Source organism: Lepidochelys kempii, chromosome 18 (genome assembly GCF_965140285.1).
Source record: "Lepidochelys kempii isolate rLepKem1 chromosome 18, rLepKem1.hap1, whole genome shotgun sequence".
NCBI lineage: Eukaryota > Metazoa > Chordata > Testudines > Cheloniidae > Lepidochelys > Lepidochelys kempii.
The window spans coordinates 18,119,174-18,138,013 of NC_136397.1; the positions used below are offsets into that span (position 1 = coordinate 18,119,174).

Here is an 18,840-nt window from a genome sequence, read left to right on the forward strand (position 1 = left end):
AACTGATGCTGTTTCTGCTAGTGTAACTGAGATCAGGAGCTGGTTCTGTGAGTACACAGATTAAAGTAATTTGGGGTTGTAGACGAGGCTTGGGTCTGGAGGTAAGTACAGCTCATTTAACGGTTAGATTGGGATAGTTTCTATTTAAAAACAAAAGACGTGTTTATCCTCACACTGATCATTTTGGCTCAGTGGAACTTCTCACAGGGGAAAGATCAGCACTATCAGATCTGATTGAAGGGCTAGGGCCTTACCTGTATGCTGCATCTCTGTCCCCGCTTCTTTTATCTATCTAGACAGCAAGCTCTTCGGGGCAGGGACTTTGTTTCTCCCCCTCAGTATTTGGGAAGTGTTTAGGGGATTAGGGGTACTACCACACTCTAAATAAATAACAGCTCACGTCACCCACTCCAGAAATTCAGCCACTTTGGGGTGGAAACTGCACTAGGTGAACTATGAGCCAGGGCTGTTTTGACCATGTTGTTATTAGTGGGGAAAGTGATTCAGTAGGGAATGTAGTGTGTTCAGAGTCTTCAGCGCATGTATTTAACTCTGCTATTAAAATGCGGTAGATACTGTGATCTCCTCTTTACAAAGAGGCTCAAGGAGAAGATATGTGAAAAGAAATTGTGTAATGTTTGGCCCAAATTATGGTTCATCGATGATGAGAAATGAAAAGTTAATTTTTAATACTCTTATTTTAAATGGCACATAAATCTGAATGAACCATTGAATATCAAACTGAGTAAGACCTAAATGGATTGGGCCACAGCTTCAGCTGATGTCAATGAGCATAGCTCCCTTGATCTCAATGGAATGATGCCAATTTACATCAGCGGAGGATCTGGCCCATTATTTGGAAAATAAAAGTTGTTAAAGTGGATTCTATTTACTAAAAGCAGGTTAGAAGTCAGATGGTCTGGATTCTAATGTAGGGTCTGCCAGAATAGTTCTGTGTGACCTTGGACAAGTCATTCAATAACCTTTCCGTGCCTCAGTTTCCTCATCTTTAAAATCGAAATAAAAATACTTACGCTTGCTTGCAAATCACTTGAGAACCTCAAATGAAGCAATGCTGCAATTCTATTATACTGGCCAGAAATCAAACCAAAAATATGGGTGTGAAAGTTTAACCACAGCTGAAAAGTCCACCAGAGCTGAGAACATTCTTGCTGTGCAGCTGAACCACCAGTGTTGTTGCTGTGGTTTTTTTTTTTTAAGGAAATATTTTTACAACGAATTTGCTGAGAAACGCAGACAACAAATGCAGCACTATAGGGCCCAATCCAAAGCCCAGTGAGGTCCATGAGTGACTTTCTATTGACCTCACTGTTTTTTTGTTTCAGCTTCGTAGATATGTGGGACACTGAACAAGAACAAATAAAAAATAAAGGTGTGTACAGAAAACTTGTTTGTTGGGGAGGGGGGGAGTGGAAAAAATCTTTGTGCAGGAGTATTATGCTGACAATGTTTTCCATAAACCAGGTGCTCCAAAATTCCATGTGTTTCTACCTGTATAACCAATGATGTTGCAATAATTTTACAGCAAGTAATATAAGTAGGACAAGCCTTTGGTGGGTTTGTCCACTACTTGAATCAGAAAGACTTCTAACTCACCTGATCAAAAAAGGTATCAGTCAGAATCTATTACGGTTTTATTATTTTCTTTTAATTCATTAAGGTCAACTTCAAGGTGATACAAGGCTCATTAGTTATACATTTAACTTTCAAGTCTGGCAATTCATGGCAAGATGAAGGACAAGACACCAACAGCGAGTGACAGAAATTGGTCGAAATGTACAATATTAGTTCCATTCTAGTAATCCTGCCCAGAATTGGTCATAGGGTAGATGCATGCAAAGCCTTCAAAGGAAACAGGGCCAAATTTCACTGTGGGTTTAAATCCACTGAATTCAATGGATTTACACAAAGGATGACATGACTCCACTAGGTACAACTTGTCTTAATATTCTTGGACTAATTTCAGATTTCACACATTCTCTCTGTTTGGGGGGAAAAGTGAATGAAATTCTCTGTCAGGGCTCATCCCCCGACTGCAATTATATTTTAAACAGTCAGGTGGTTTTAAACCAAGGTTCATAGGCAAGAAACTCATGAAGGGAAGAAGTGTACTTTAGAGCAAGCTGCTTATGAGAAGAAAAATATGAAGAAATAACGAAAAAGAAAGGTATTTTTGTCTGACAGAATACAGACCTTCAGCTTCCTGACCACCCTCAAATTATTTCAGTCCTAAAGGGAAATAAGTTTGCTTGCTGGATTTAAAACACACAATGTGGAAAAAAAGAGAAATGTAGGCTGTAGTATGGCTGCGCTCATCTGATTAGTACAAATATTGTATTTTAACAACGGATCCTAGAGGGTTTCTACATATGCCATCTACTTACAAGTTTTAGTTCTTCCATACTGCCTAAGAAATGGCCAATGGGCATTTACTGATTATAAACATATGTGTTTATTCAGAAAAACACTTGAGTTTCATATGTGATCTATTAATAATACACCGTTACACAAACCCTATTTCCCCCCACCGTTATTTTTAATGTGATATAATGTTAGATTTTTGTTACACCAGTCAACTATGTGGAGACAATACTAAACAGAAACTAACACAGAAGCTCCAGGAAGGTAATTTACTCTATTTTAAATATACATTAAAATTCAAGTAATATTCAGCGAGTCTAAGTTTATTTTCCTATCAAACAGACAAAACACTGTGGGAGGTACACATGTTCCTATAACATTTACAACAATAACAGAAAGGTCAATATAAGTGGGTCAAACTTTCAACACTAAGGCACAATATAATGAATACTAGAGTTTAGCTAAAATCCTAGTTTACTATCACTTCGAGTGAGTGGATTACAGCTTGTGTTCCTGTATTAAAAATACTCAGCTACTACATGACAGAATTCAGCGTTTAGGAGGTGTTACCTTAGTGGAACTAAAGTGTATTGCATCTGTCAAAGATGGGGTAGCAAAGACTAGCCATAGTAGTTATTATTGTGTATTTTTCACACCATTAGAATTAAAGCTCAGGTCATGTTTCCATTATGAAGCCCAGTTTTCAGACTCTGTTCAATTGGCCCTTTTAAACTGCAGCAGGCAGAAACCGGAGAGTCATTGGCTAGATCCATTTTTTTTGTCTAAAAACATTGTGACTTTTGAAAGGGCCTAGCGCTGTTGAAGCCAATGACAAAACTCCTGTTGATTTCAATAGGGGCAAGCCTGGGCCCCTGAGTTGTTGAGCTGCGCAGCATAGGGCTTGATCCAAAACCCACTGCCGTCAATGGGAGTTTTTCCACTCAGTTCAGTGGACTCTGCATCAGTCCCCGAGTTTCTTAAGCTGTATTAATCTACGCTCTTTGGCCAAATTTCAGGATAGCATTCCAATTCAGGAAAGCAATTAGGCACATCTAAATCAATGGGATTTAAGCACATGCTTAAAGTTAAACATGTGTTTAAGTGCTTTTTTGATTTGAGGCCTCTAAAAATAAGTTTGTTTACTTTTCAAAACTGCAGGTTTGCTGGCACTTCATGCAGATTCCTGATTTTTATTTTTAACTTATGGAGATATTTTAAGTTTGAAAACTGGGTATGGCTCAGGCAGAATAGCTGCTTTGTAATTTATTTTTTTTAAACCAAAAATAGAAAACAAAATTCCAAACCTTTAAATGATACACTTGGCAAATTTGCTATTAAAACAAAAAGACCTTGGTATTTTAACAACTGTTCTGCAAATAAAATGAAGGAAAACACCTTCATAAAGAAGATGGTACCTAAAGAAATATATGCTAAAGAACAGGCTTATATTTCTGAATGCTTTAAATTAGCACTAATTAATATGCCTAATTTTGATCCTATTACTAAACTTACTCTATTTTCCTGTGTAACAGGATTGCTAAACAATGTAACAATCTAGGTTATGGCACATAGTGTGAGGAGTTGGGGCTTTCTTTGTCCCATCTCTTTTATCGTCTTGAGGAATGTTTAGTTCTAAAAATCACAATAAAATGCACACATCAACATTATCTCAAAGGCAGCTTATAACCCAATCTTTCAGCATTCCGTGACAACACTTACTTTTCTCTTAGTAATGTCTGCATGCCCATGCCCAAACCACAATTACATACCTCACAAATATTTCACAGTATAAGTTCTTTATCACAGAACACTGACGTTCAGACACCTGAATGTGTAACTATTTCTCCCCTGCTTCTTTCTAAACACAGTTTTCTTTAGCTATTTAAAACTTCCCTTGGTCTAGTCAAGACTGATCTATAGAAAGTCCTCTATGGAAAATAATACCGGATACAACTCAAAAAATCTTTGAGTCATACAATGGTACTGAGGTGCCTCAGGTTGTTGCAGATCTGCTCTGAGTGATAGCACTGGTTTCCTCCGGATTTAAACTTTCATTGTCACCGCTAGCAGGATTAGAAAGGTTATAGGCTTTGGTAACCCCCAGATAACGCTTTAGTCAAAGTCTACCCCCTACAGCACTGTGATCAATATGCATTTTGGAGTCAGCTAGGAAGAGAAGTGTCCATCAGTACTCTGGATAGAGAGGGATCCACCATGCCCCAGCTGGGTATAGGATTCCAGGCCCCTGGCTGAAGAGGGAGCTCCAGGCCTCGGTTCCAGGGGCCAGTTCCATCCCCCTGGCTGCAGAGAGAGCTCCAGCCCTGGCTTTAGAGGCTGGGTCCAGCCCCCTGGCTCCAGAGCTCCAGGGCCGATTCCCGTCCCCTGGCTGCAAAGGGTGCTCCAAGCCCTGGCTCTAGGGCCGGTCCCAGGCCCCCCGGCTGCAGAGGGCGCTCCAGGCCCCGGCTCCAGGGGCCGGTCCCAGGGCCCCCGGCTGCAGAGGGCGCTCCAGGCCCCGGCTGCAGGGGCCGGTCCCAGGCTCCCCGCGGCTGCAGAGGGCGCTCCAGGCCCCGGCTCCAGGGGCCGGTCCCAGGCTCCCCCCGGCTGCAGAGGGCGCTCCAGGCCCCGGCTCCAGGGGCCGGTCCCAGGCTCCCCCCGGCTGCAGAGGGCGCTCCAGGCCCCGGCTCCAGGGGCCAGTCCCAGGCTCCCCCCGGCTGCAGAGGGCGCTCCAGGCCCCGGCTGCAGGGGCCGGTCCCAGGCTCCCCGCGGCTGCAGAGGGCGCTCCAGGCCCCGGCTCCAGGGGCCGGTCCCAGGCTCCCCCCGGCTGCAGAGGGCGCTCCAGGCCCCGGCTCCAGGGGCCGGTCCCAGGCTCCCCGCGGCTGCAGAGGGCGCTCCAGGCCCCGGCTCCAGGGGCCGGTCCCAGGGCCCCCGGCTGCAGAGGGCGCTCCAGGCCCCGGCTCCAGGGGCCAGTCCCAGGCTCCCCGCGGCTGCAGAGGGCGCTCCAGGCCCGGGCTCCGGAGCGGCCCCCACCCCGCCGGGGCCCGCGCCCTACGTGCCCCTCTTGGCGGCGGGGGCGGGGGCCGGCGGCATGAGGTTCTCGGTGATGTAGGCCACCAGCAGGCAGATGAGGACGAGCATGACGCAGATGGAGCCCCCCACGGCCGTCATGGCGATGACGATGTCCCGCAGGCCGGCCGGCTCCCGGCTGAACTCCACGCACTCGGCGCCGGGCGCGCCCGGCCCGCCGGCCCGGGCCAGGGGCTGCAGGCACAGGCGGTAGCGGACGCTGCCGTGCGCCTCGCGCAGCAGGTAGTCGCGGCAGGCGGCCCCCAGCTGGACGCGGTCGCAGTGGAAGCGGGTGTAGGTGCCGGCCCAGGAGCAGTTGAGGGCGAAGCCCCGCAGGTCGCCGCCCGGCGCCCCCCACTGCAGCAGCACGCTGCCGTTGGCCAGCACGTTGGCCACCAGGGCGCGGCCCGGCGAGCGGTGCGCCCGGCAGCTGGGCGGCGGGCACTGGAAGTCCCGGGCCGGGCTCCTGAAGCAGAGGCGGCCGCTGGCCTGGCCCTCGCTGAACACCTTGTAGGGGCACCAGGGCGCCGCGCCGGGGCCGCGGGCCGGCGGCGGGTCCCAGGCAGCGGCGCCGCCCGCGGCCCGCCCGCCCCAGGCGGGCCCGGGGCGGCGCGGGCAGAGGCAGAGCAGGGCGAGCGACTGCAGCAGCGGGCCCGGGCGGAGCATGCTGGGCGGGCGGGCGCCCGGGGCGCGGAGCGGGGCCGGGCGCCGCAGCCCTAGCGGGCGGGCAGGGGCAGCGCTTCGCCGGCCCGCTGGCTCCCTGCGGGTCCGCGGGCCCCAGGCATCGCCGGCGGCCGCGAGCGACGTGCGCCGGGCCCCGGCTAAGTTCGCCCCGCCAGCGCGTCCCCGGGGCAGGGAGCCGGCGCTGCCTCCTGCCTCCTCCCGCAGCCGAGCGGCGGCAGGCGCCTGTCGGACCCGCCAACTTCCAGCCCAAGGGCCCCTCCCGCCCGGGCGGCCGCCAATGGAGAGGCGGCTCCGGCGTTAACTCTCGCTGGGCTGCGGCGCGCAAACCCGCCTGCCCCGCGCTTCGGCAGCGCGCGAGCGGGGAGAGGATGGAGCCGGAGCCGGAGCCCGAAGGGAGAGCGGGTGGTGAAACCACAGCCCCGGCAGCGAATAACTCAGACCCCCCCCCGCGTCCTGCAGGCAGGCGCTGAACACGGTCCGGCTTGCAAGACAGTGGGGGGAATAAGGCTTGCTCCTGACCCTCCAGCCCCAAAGCACCCAGTCCCACGCCCCTTGAGGCCAGGGGGAGGATTCCCCTTAGCTTCAGCTGGGTTTTAGAGCAGACCCAGGTGCGTTTGGATTCGGGTTGCCAGTTCTGGTCGGACCTATTGCTGGAGGTCCGAAGCTTTATTTAGAGATTCCTCTTTAACTCTTGGAGACCCCAGGACCATCCTAAAGGGTTGGCACCCCGAATTTGGATCACATCAACACCCAGGGTGCTTTATGGAGAGGGATGAAGTCAAGGGCCTCTACCCAAAAGTTCCATCAGTGCTTGACTTTTAAATGATCCCTGCACCTGTGCAGTTCTGCCAACAGTAGCAATGAGAGGAGACTTGGACCAGTTTCCTTCCTGTAGATTCAAATCAAGGGTGGATGCCTTTCTAGATAATGTGCTTTAGTCAAACAAGTAACTGGGCCTGATAGAGGGTAACTGGGTGAAAGTCTCTAGCCTTGCTTAGGAATGAGGTTAGAACAGGTGACCTAATGGTCCCACCTGGCCCTTAAAATCTACAGAGCTGTGACTGAAATGGGGAGTAACAGAATTCCTTTCCCTTTGGAACAAAGAATCACTACAGATCTGTTTTTCAGGGTTACCCCTTCGCTGCATGTTGTACAGGGTAGGCCCAGGCCAGCTGGCACTTCCTGCCATGTAGCCCAGAGTAATCCCATTGATTGACAGCACCGTACTGGTTAGGAAATGTTTGTTAGAGGGCCCTTTGCTAGGGAAAATTGTAGAACGTTTCCTGGCCCTGCAGATTCATGCAGCTCCACCAGCGTTAGCAACGTTGAGAGCTTTGGAGGAGACAGGTTGCAGGGCTGCCACGGGTGTTTCTAACACCCCATCACCTAACCCTGCTTGGACCAGACTGATATTGACCCGAGGTTAAAACAGAAATGCTGTTGGAGGGTCACACAGTAAGTGGACAGCAGGAATAGAACCCAGGTGTCCCGCCTGCCCGGACCAGGCTACGTCAAGGTGAGTGAGTGGTATCTTGGTCCTGGACATGGTTTTGTCTGGGTTTTCTTATAAACTAAAGGTTATGCTTTCAGGTTTAGAATTTCAATCTTACTAAGCATGGCCCTGGGGAGCAGGTAGGGTTTATTGGCCTTTCTGCAGAGGAATGGGGGAGGAGGAGAACTAGAGCATGACATACTGGGTCAGAGACAGACTGGGAGAAAGGCAGTCAGTGGCATAGCTTGGCTACGGTCATCATAGCAATTAGAGAAGAAAAAGGACTCGTTAAGGCATTTAGTCCAGTCCATTGCTAGCTCAGGATACATCAGCGCTCTAATAAATGGCCGTGGTTGGCTCCAGTAGCTGCCTCCGGACTGGGGGACTTGGGCTGGAGGTGGGTCCTGTCTCCACTGCAATAAAATATACAAGGCACCAAGCCTCAGAGCTCAGGTCAGTTGACCCGGGCTGGCAGGGGTAAAGGCTGCAGGGCTAAAAATTGCATCGTAGACACTTGAGTCTGGGTTCTCAGATCCTCCCCTCTCCTGGGGTCTCAGACCCCAGGCTCCAGCCAGAGCCCAAATGTCTACACTGACATTTTATAGCCCTGCAGCCTGAGCCCCAGGAGTCAGCTGTCAGGGGCTCTGAGACTCGGTGCTGTGGGTTTTTTACCAGTGTACACACACCCCCAGGGACTTGTAATCCCAAGTCACTTCCAGTCGCCAGAAGGACTCATCATCCATTCACTCAATCTCCTGGGGTCAGCCATTTCCTGCAGTACAGAGGGAAGGCGAAGACAACCACTGGTGGGGACATAACACCGGGCACGTTTGCTGGACCGCATAATGCTTTCAGAAAGCTCTTGAAAGATTTATGCTGGGAGCGTGTTCCTGCCGGTCTTGCCGTTGTCAAAATGCGGAAGTGATTCCTGAATAACTAAAGGATGATAAAAATACACATGTAACCTCAACTGTTTGAGGATCCTTTGCACAGTTAAAGTGGTGGAAGCTGCTCTAAATCTTGCCTAATCGCAGGCTCCACCCAATGCTATAATTTGCTCTAATTGTTTTATAAACAACTTTATGAAGAGTCTTTAGTGGTTTTAAGCAGCAGAGAAGCCGGAAGTTACTACTGTACTTTCCCCTCCTCCACCAGTCAAGGGAGATTATAAATATTGCTGGAGGACAAGATGCTTCACTTTGTTATTGATTTTTTTACCTTGAAATACTTCCTGGTCCAACACTGGCCCGATCATTGCAAAATCTTGCAAGGAAGAATTTTCAAATGACAGTTTGTAGAAAAACGTTGTAATCAAGAATACGGTTAATGTTCCCTAATCAAGAGTTGAATGTTTTCTTTAGTGACAATATTAACTTATTTAGCCCATATCACCTATAACAGTGACCGTTCTCTGAACGTATGGTATAAGTGGCATAGTATTAAATATCTAGTGCTGAGAATGTATGGTTTCTTCCTCTTCCCCCATCCTACACCATTAGTGAATAATGATATAGTCCATGTATAGAGATTTATATTACCTCTTTGTCTATTATATCTGCTGCTTTTGATGCCAAGAATTAGGTTTTAAAAATAGCTACCATTTGGTGTCACAGATAATGTGTGTGCTGCCCCTGCTGGTATGCATATATTATGGTCAGCATCAATTACATGATCAGTAATGCTGCACACGCACATACGCACGAGAGGAAACATAAAGGTGAAGTATTGGCTTCTGATTGAGAACACAGAAGGCTGGGAAAAATCAAGGTTTGTCAAATGCCGGGGGCAGGGAATCAAGGTTTGCAAATGCGGGAAGGGGGATTAATGTTTGATTCCCCCCCCCCCCCCCGCATTTGCAAACATTGATTCCCCCCCCACATTTGCAATGTTTGGCAAATGCAGGGAAACATCAGCATGGGCTTAAGCTGATGAGACCAGAATGCAAACAGGAGAGCACAAAATGAGAACGAAAAGCCGTGATAAGGAATGATGCATCTGAAGAAGTGGGTTTTTTTTCCCCACAAAAGCTTATGCCCAGATAAATCTGTTAGTCTTTAAGGTGCCACCGGCCTCCTTGTTGTCATTATAAGGAAGTAGTCACAAGTGTCCCTTTGAATGAGAAGAAAAGGGAATCTTAGCTGTGTTGTGCAGAATGACTGGTATATGTGATTGGGACGTTTGTTCTAACAGCAGAATGTGCAACAAATACTTAAGTGGAAATAATGTAAGATAGAAAATGCAAGCAATGTGTCCTAATATAAACAATATAGGAGTGAGAAATCTGGATAGATGAGAATTTATGCTTTTCGATGAGGAACATTTATTAGCATGTGAAAGTTTGATGTATAACAGAAGTTGTAGCACTGAAGTTTGATTGAATGTATTTTACTGCCTGAGAAAATGACTTGGCCTGAATTCAAGCAGTCACTTGAATGCGTTCAAAGCATAATTAACTCCTGTCTGAGATTTATTAAAATGTAGCCTCATTTTAAATGTGGTGAGCATTTATATGACCAAATTGTCTACCGTTGAGCCAGCTTCTCTGAGTGACTTACCTTTTCAATTGTCGTTCGCAGTGTTGGAGCCCTGTTGGTCCCAGGCTATCAGTGAGACAGGGTGAGTGAGGTAATATTTTATTGGACCAACTTCTGTTGGTGAAATGTACAAGTTTTCAAGCTACACAGAGCTATTCTTCAGGACTGGGGAAGGAAATCCGAGCGTCAGCGAAATGCAAGGTGGGGCAGATTGTTAAGCAGGCAGGGCTCACGCATGCTGTCAGAGACCACGTCATTTTAAGTGAGCACTGAACTGTTACACCAGGGTGGGAATAGGGAGTGCTATGCTGCTAGACATGCCTCCTCAGCTCTTCCAGGTCAGAAGCCTGTTGAGAAAATGTATTGTCATTAAGGACCCAATAACGCTTTTAGTAAAAGATGGGGGTGTCTGGCAGGTGCTCAGAGTCCATTCCACCTTCCGTTCTTCCTCCCTGAAGTCTGTGCAGCGCTGCCATCCGCTGTTAAAACAGATTCCACTCTGAAGCTGGCTTCATTTTGGTGGTCAAGGATGTGATCCTGTACCTGCCTCACGGGCAGTTTGTCAAGCCTAACTAAGGAATCTTTGCAAAGTTTGCCATAGTCATGCCACTAGAGTCCCTGCGGTGTAGATGTAGCGCTAGCCTGGGCCTTATTTTATGTCCCTGTTAAATCCTATGGGGAGGGAAAACCAGAGAAGTCCTGTTAGTCTCCTGCAATAGAAGGGACTGCCCGAAAATGCCTCAGGACAGGTGTCTGGATTTGTTAAGGATTTTTATTAATCACTCTTTGGCCAATATTGTAATGTTGCTTCCTTTGGGCCTAATTCAGCTACTCTAGCTCATGCTGAATAGTACTTTAACTGCACAAAGAATCCCTTTGAAAGCACTGAGGCTGCTCACTGAGTAAAATGCTACTCTGCGTGAGTAAGGGTTTCCAAAGGAGACCCTTGGCTTTAGTACGGTTGTTAGAAGTGTTAGTCATTGAGGGAAGAGCCTTTGGAGACCCCTGAATACAGAATCGGCTCATAGTGAATTTGGCAAGAGTAGTGGGGAATGGTCTCCAGTTATTTACAATTTCTTTATACCTATGCATGGTAGTTTCCCCTCTTACATCCCAGAGCACTGGTGCTCTGCCAGACAGCTCCAGAATGCAGAGCATCGTAGGTATATGGGGGTCTTCCAGCTGGGACAAATTTCCTTCCAGAACAATTATACGAACCTTGAATTATGCAACATCTCTGGCTGAGCATTCAATTGAACAAGTTGCTGTGAGTTCAAGACCTCTTCAAGGGGACAGTGCACTGCGCTGTTGTGATCATCGGGCCTACAAATTGACCCTGTTTGTGAGCTCAAGTGGGAAAAGTGAGTGAAAGTTAATAAAGTGTCGCAATAACCTGTAAGAACAAATGTTGAAGGGAAAAGGTGCAAAAGGTAGACAGAGTAAAGGAGTCATTAACAACAACAAAAGTTTTCCTGCTGTAGCTCAAGGACTGTGTTAAGATCATGCGTGGTGAACAAGAAAAGCATAGAACTGGAACTCAGTGACCCAAAATTGGTGTGTAAGAAAGTAGGTGGACAAAACAATGAGAGGATGGGCTATTCCACCCACTGCTCCCTTTTGGCATCCTTCTGCTAGGAGAGAAGTGGACACACATGCTGGTGGACTGAAAGACGGGAGAACAGGAAGGAGCGAACTTCACTATCGGGGCTGCTGCCCTAACCACCTCCTGGGACCCAGGCTTCCATTGGGCCTGCACTGGGCTGACCCTGAGACACGTCCTGGCCAGAGAGAGGAACCCAGATGACTTCACCACTTCTGCTGGCTTTGGCTAAGTCCCAGATGCCCCCTGAGATGTGAACCTTTGTGGCCCTTTTCCCTTGTGTCTCTTGTTCCTTTCCTACCTTATTTATTTTCTATGTTTCTCTTTTTGCCTTCTGTCTAGTAAGAGGCTGACTATATTTTGCAACCCTGCTGTGAGCCTGTAACCACAAAGAGACTGCTAAAAGCCATGCCCTAAACAGCCAGCCCCATAGCAGGAGAAATTTGCAGAGAGGCTAATAAGACCTTGTGCTGTGCCTGTGTTTTTCCAGCAGTGAGGTTGTAAGTGAAAGTCAATACCAGAGACAGAAGCTGCACTTAACACTCTGACCTCATACCAACCCTGAAATGTGCTTGTTTACAAAAATCCAAGCTCTCTTTTGATCAAGTTTTGGAAGGGCCAGAAGGGAAAAAACGAAAGCAACAAAAAAACAACGTTTTGCTTCAATTCCTGAGACATATGTTTTAGCAGCCAATCGGAGACTTTACATCAGGAAACACCTTATCCTACATCCAGCAAGTGTGCATCCATTTGCATCTGTTGTCCTGAAACTGTTGTATTTGCTTGATGTGATTAAAATGTCACCTGCACATATGCTGCAGAGCCCCTCACCTGGCATTCTGGTCAGGATGCATAATAATCCTTAGTGTCTTGATAAACACCTGCCTGAAAGAACTGGACCAGTGCCCTCTCCCGAGTTCTCTCCACGCCCAAGTGACCTGCCCACAGGACATCATGGGCTAACTTCAGTATTGGTTGGGGACCAGGAGCTGGGTTTGGTGGGCTCTGGTTTGAGTGTCCCAGATCATCCTCCCCAACAGGCACCCTCAAGTTCAAAACAGGAGTACGGAGAATTCTGGGCTGGGTCATACAGTTTCCCATTCACATTAGCCAATCAGATATATACAGGACTAAACCCTGGGTCCTCCCTGACTTTGGGTCAAATGGCTAAGCCCGGCATGGCTTCCCCAGGAAGTTGTCATGAAAGGTTTTGAGCCAAAGCTTTGGCTCAACATTTGTTCCCTTGCCATCTCAGTCATTTAACTGTACTTTCAGGCTTGTCCCTAATCTGCCGTAAACTTTCTGGCCATGCTGCCTGGTCCAACCCTTTGCTCCATCTGCTTTTAAGCAGCCTTCGAACAAGCTTTAGTGCTCTTGCACACAGATGTATCCCCACCATTTTGTGGCTTTTCCATTTTTCCAGTCCAGGGCAGAGTAAGGGGAGTAGAATACACCTCCTATTCCAGCCCACAGTTTGGAGGGGACACTAGAGGAGGTATTATAATGGGGGGCAGTTGGCTCTAATCCAGACAGTTAGGATCCAGGTCACCCAGGGCTGACAAAATTAGCACAGTGCTGTGTAGATTTTAGATCCACACCTGGGTTTGGTAGACAGTCCACAGAGAGGAGCTACTTAGGTCTCAGCAAAGGCCAGCATACGCTGGCTGGATGTTAAATGCATTCTCTTAGGAGGGAGCCTTGCATTTAGGGCTGAGTTGCTATATTCCTTCCAAGTCCTAATTTCAAAGATTACTCATTGCTGCTATGCAGGCAGGGAATTAGCCTCCTAATTTAGATAACCTCTGCTGAGTCTCTCTGAATCAGCACACCGGTCTCATCACTACTAGGAGTTTATTTTCAGCACTTAGCCTAGCCTGTCCCTGCTCCCACCATCTGGGAGCCACAGGTGAAGGAGAACATGGAAAGGAATGGAGGAGGAGAAAAAGTTCAGGAGGAAGCTACCTGCATTATTCATCTCACAATGCTGACTTGGGGGACGCAGAGATGAAACCGTCACCCTACGAGTCACTGCTGATCTTATCTTGGTTTGTAGAACACTGACGTTTCTGGGGCCCAGCTGAGAATTAGGGATGCATCTGGGCAGATATATTCTCCTCTGATTAATCTATTTATAGCAGGTGGTGGGGACAGAATCGTGTTGCTTCCTGCCGCAAGGTTGGGAGGAGGCGAATGCAGAGCGTAGGCCCACTATTAACCGTTTCATCCAAATCACGCTAGCTGGCGCCTGTTCCTTTGTAACTTACCCTGAACTCCCTAACGGATCACGGTGTGGCTTCCTGTGGGAGAATGCATTACCGGCAGCAGTGGAGACTGGCTAACGCGCCTCAAGCCTGACCTCCAGGGACAACCTGGCGTAAGAGGCTGTCTTACGGGAGGCAAGGAATTTGCCATTCTGTCCCTGGCCTCTTTGCTGAGGAGGGCAACTAAGGTACCACTTAGTGCCTATGGCACTGTGGACAAGTGTCCCCTAGGCCCCAGGTGAAAGCCTTCGTACGACATTTTGTGTCTCTAAAATATTTATACGAGTTGCCCAAGTTCTGAACACTCAACTACCTGCTATATTTAAAACAGCAGGATATATCAGTGAGTCGCTTGAGTTGTACAAAGCAGAGAGATTTGGGAACAATGCTCAGTAGCTGGAGTTTTGTGGAATTACTCCAAAACTCCAGGGCCCACTTAAAGCTTCACTCACGTGGGCAAGTGAACGGCTCCTGGCTGTAGGTCTCTGGCCCAAGGCTGGAAAAGGGGAAGTACTCCAGTTATGAGTGGTGTGTGGCGAGGGGAGCGGCTCCATGATGTGCAGAGATATTAACACAGCCTCAGCACACACGCTAACTAGCCACCCTTTCCACTCCCACGGAGCGCTCCCCTGGCCGGCAGGGGGGTTTCTGCTGAGGAGGGCGTGGGGACGTCTGGAGGTGGCACATTGTCTTCCCATGAATTTCAGGCTGCTTTTCATTCGACTAAGGAATAGCAGCTATTTTGGACAAGACAAATAAAATCGGGGAATAGGATTTCTTAAAGCCCTTGTTAAGCTCAAATTCTGCTCTCACCCCTAGGCAGCTGCATTGCAATTAGTGGGGGTACGCAGGCTTAACAGAACACAATTGAGCCCCCCCAGGGTACAGAATTGGGCGGGAGCGGGTACAATGGCCACCATCTTGGCTGACGCACTGGGGACTGAACTGAGCATCTCCAGAGCTAAAAGCATGAACCAAAGAGTCAGGGTGTCTTAGCTGGTGGCTGCAACCGCTCACATCCTCTGTGGGTTGGCACAGAGGGGGTTCTGTAGCAGACAGGCAGCAGTGGGATGTGTGCATGCTTGTGAGTTTGGAACTGGAGCAGCTAAGCTGCATCCCCGCCGTCTCCGGGAAGTTCTGAATAGCACTGACAGAACTGTGCTGGTCCCAAGTGGCCAGGGATTAGTACAGTTTGCTCTAATAATAAATCCAAGATCAACGGCAGGGGCTCACAGCGAGCGAGTGCCTGGTAACAAATTCAAAGGCAGGCACCTGGGGAGTGATTGGTCCTTATCTCCCTGAGAACACACTCCTGCGTGGACTTCGCGTGACAGCCAAGACTATAACAGGGTTCAGAAAGGATCTATCCTCCATGAACTTACTGAATTCTATCAATTACTTTCAGCCAGGATGGGCAGGGATGCAAACCCATGCTCTGAAGTGTCCCTAGCCTCTGGTTGCCAGAAGCTGGGAATGGGCAACAGGGGGATGGATCACTTGATGATTCCCTGTTCTGTTCATTCCCTCCAAAGCACCTGGCCCCGGCCACAGTAAGAAGACAGGACACTGTGGGCTAGATCGACTATTGGTCTGACCCAGTGTGGCCGTTCTTATGTACATCTGCTCCCTAGCATGTTTTGAAACGCACCTTCCTGTAATATTGCTGAGGGCCAGTAGCACTGTTAATGGAATAGTTCAGAGGGGATGGTACAGGAGAGGGGGACAGATGATTGTACAATCGCCAGGGAGGTGAGCATTGTTTGCCACATCTGGCTCTTTTTCCCCCTCCCCTCCATGGTCCCTTCCAAACCATGCATAAGAGCGTTCAAACTAGCCAAGAATGACAGAGAGGGATTTGCTGCAAAAGTACGTCCCAGTCAGAGCCCACCCCGACCCCAGACGACTCTCTCTGCTCAGTAAGACTCACCACTGCTCCTTCCCTTCACCACAGCTGCCCCCTCTCACCAGCGTTTAATCAGGACCAGCGGCAGAGCCGGTTGTACGGGGTTAGCCACGGACCTGTAGGAAGAACCCAGCTCCTGGTAACATTGGCAGCTGCGAAGTGGAAAAATGGTTGCTGCCTCTATGTACCCTCTGCCAGAGATTTATCAAGGATACATTCAACACAGCTGATCATTCTGGTCAGGAGACACAGGAATGAATCCACCCTGGGAGTCTATTTTGGTATAACCCTCCCCCACTCCTAACCACCCGACCACAGTCCCCATGAGAGTCAGGCTCCCATCGAGCCACCAGAAGCAACCCAAAAATTTACCAAGTTGAGATATTTGCCCCTTGCACCCAAAGGTCTGTTTTAGTTTCCACTCCCACTGCCCCTGCTCTGGGCTCCGGCTGGTCAGTTGCTGATGGACCCCAAGTGTTTAAACGACCAAGATGTTCATTTTTTCCTAGCAACACCATTTCCAGGTGGGGTTTGCAGCAGGAGGCATGATCCAAGTTAGCAAACAGACACCATTTTAAAGAAGCACCATTAACCAAAGGATTTAGAAAGAGATTCCTTTGTATTAGAGATCAGTCAAATGAGTCCAGGGCAGCAGCCTGGGCCAGTGCAACCACTGGTGTCTCGTAGTTCTGCAAACATCTGCCTCTCCCGTGCCCCAAGCAGTAAAAAATTTAAAAAAAAACCCTTCATCTGAAACAGGGGAGTGAGGAATAATAAAAGGAGGGGGGAAAAATCAATAAGCGCCCCCGAGAGAAGCAGCAAGATGTGGCCGTGCCGGGGGTCAGAGAGCCCTTCTGCTTTCTCCGCCAGCGGGCAGCGCGGCTGGGATTGCACCGGGCACACACACACACACGATGTGCATTTGGAAGTGGCCTGCTTGTGGGCTGGCCACACATTCCTCCAGCCCCGCCTTCGGAAGTTCACACTGGATCCATGTCGCTCGAGGAGATTCCTGCAACTCCTCCCTCCTGCTCCCATAACACGCCATTCTCCTCCCAGGCGCTCTGAGCCGCTGGCACCCTCAGTAGTAATCGTCCTTCTTGCTCTCAGCTCCTGGGATGCCCCCACGGTCCTTCTGCTCCTGCACCAGCTCCAGGTCACCGTTATCATCCACCTCCCCTCCGTGATCCTCCTGTTTGCAGGGAAAAAGGAGAGATGGAGAAATCAACACTGAACAGAAAGCAAGAGCCCAACCCAGTCAGCCAAGGGCCGGCCAACATTCGTGGTTTCGCCACCAGTTAACATGGGCTGGGATCCAGTTCTGGGTTTGATTCTTAATCCTGCCACAGCCTTCCCTGGTGACCTTGGGCAAGTCACTGAAAGTCTCTACCCCACCTGTTAAGCTTCCTCCCTCTCACCCTGTGTCTTGTCTCATCGGTTTAGATGTCAGCTCTCTGGGGCAAGGACCATCTCTTAGGCCTAGGTTACACTAGAAAACTAGGTTGGTTTAACTACATTGGTCAGGGTTGTGAAAATTCCACCCCCCCCCCCCCGAGTGGCATTGTTAAGCCAACCTAAGTCCCCGTGCAAGTCGCGGGGAGGTGGATTTCCTACTCCCATGGGAGAACCCCTCCCACCGGCATAGGTAGGGTCCACGTGGAAGCTGCATTGCTGCAGTGTTTTAAGTGGAGGCAAGCCCTTACTGTGGGTCTGCACAGTGCCTCGCTCACTGGGGCCCTGGCCCCAGGGCATGTCCACATGATCCAATACTTCGGACTCTGGGGAATGCCAGGGCTGCTAACAGGCCATTTGGCTGTCATTCACAGCTAGTGAACATCCCCCAGTATTGAACTGTGTGAACCCCACAGGTGCAAACTGACCAAAGTCCGATTTTTCAAGGACTATTTGAAAAATACTCAGTTCCTACAGGCAGTGCATATAAGAACATACCCTTGGGATTCAGGGAAAGGGTGGGTGGGGCTAGACTCCCAGGGTGTTAAATGGCTGTGATTTACAGTTAATTGGCCAGTTAACACCCTGTCCTTCCCTGGGTTCTGATGCACTGAGTTGGCATCTTCAGGCGTGGATACCCAGCCACCTACAGCTGGCAAGCAAATGGAGGTAGCTCTAAGTGGCACCTGACTTGTGCTGTCCTACTCAGAGATCGGCGCTCAAGATTTAGCACAAACAAAACATTCCAGGGCCTCCTACTGCTCTGGAGCTCAGCAACCTTTGAGCTGGCCCCAGCTCCACAGGGGGAGCCTCTCCAGGCAGCCTAGGGCCCTGAGCGCCAGCTGTATGAGAGCTGTTGGCCTGTGAGAGCATCGCTCTCCCTTGCAGGGTGCTTACATGCAGCCGTGCGACTGCTCATTACACGTGTGGGCCCGGACTGGTACTGACCAGGAAGCAGGCTAGGGAGAGCCAGGCACAGCTTGGGTCTGTCTGAATAAGATGCCAAATCTGGCGCTGATGTAGCAGTTAACATTCTTTTGCTGAAGCCTGAGGCGCCTTGCTTCCTGCCCCATGGACAGCCCACCACCCACAGGGAACAAGCAAGGTGGGCTTTCTCCCCCTGAGAGGCTTCTGACCAGCAAGGACACTTTGGGGCACAGGAGGGGGAGGGGGCTCCAAAGTAGATTTTTATTACCAACCACGCTCGCCAGCAGCCTGGTCTCTCTCTCTCCTTGTCGGTTTCTAGGAGACAGGCTGCTGCTGGCTTTGCTGTCGCCAGCTTCACTGAATCAGCCAGGCCTAGAGCTTTGCTCTCTGAACCACTTTCCAACAAGCACATCTAGCCGTTAAAATAGCAGAAGAGTCAAAAAGTGCTTCAAGGCCCCTCTCAAATCTCAGATCCCTGTCTGTGCAGGCCGGACGGCACGGGGCCATTCGAATCGGGTACAAAGCGCAGCTCAGGCTCGGAA

General features: G+C 49.5%; 2 protein-coding genes and 1 long non-coding RNA gene across 6 annotated transcripts in view; 1 reads left to right on the forward strand and 2 right to left on the reverse strand.

The window, feature by feature from the left end:
• Positions 1-1,647: 1,647 nt before the first annotated feature.
• On the reverse strand, positions 1,648-6,257 carry FNDC10 (fibronectin type III domain containing 10). The gene has a single exon (XM_078849329.1). It carries the CDS (start codon positions 6,109-6,111, stop codon positions 5,428-5,430), a length of 684 nt encoding a protein of 227 aa, XP_078705455.1. The 5' UTR covers positions 6,112-6,257; the 3' UTR covers positions 1,648-5,427.
• A 7-nt stretch (positions 6,258-6,264) lies between these two features.
• On the forward strand, positions 6,265-12,590 carry LOC144929539 (uncharacterized). The gene is made up of 3 exons (XR_013634823.1): positions 6,265-7,645; positions 10,198-10,237; positions 11,791-12,590. It is a non-coding gene; the product is annotated as an uncharacterized LOC144929539 (long non-coding RNA).
• Positions 12,591-16,519: 3,929 nt separating this feature from the next.
• The window catches only part of LOC140900196 (uncharacterized), a 72,256-nt gene continuing 69,935 nt past the window's right edge, over positions 16,520-18,840 (reverse strand). For all 4 annotated transcript variants that reach the window (XM_073317040.2, XM_073317042.2, XM_073317041.2 and 1 more), the window contains one exon: positions 16,520-17,111. In XM_073317040.2, the coding sequence (XP_073173141.1) occupies positions 17,001-17,111 (111 nt within the window). In that variant the 3' untranslated portion in view covers positions 16,520-17,000. The remainder of the gene's footprint in view (positions 17,112-18,840) is intronic.

Excerpts from the sequence above, each read along its gene's own strand:
- FNDC10 (XM_078849329.1), bottom strand. The coding sequence starts at position 6,111 with ATGCTCCGCCCGGGCCCGCTGCTGCAGTCGCTCGCCCTGCTCTGCCTC.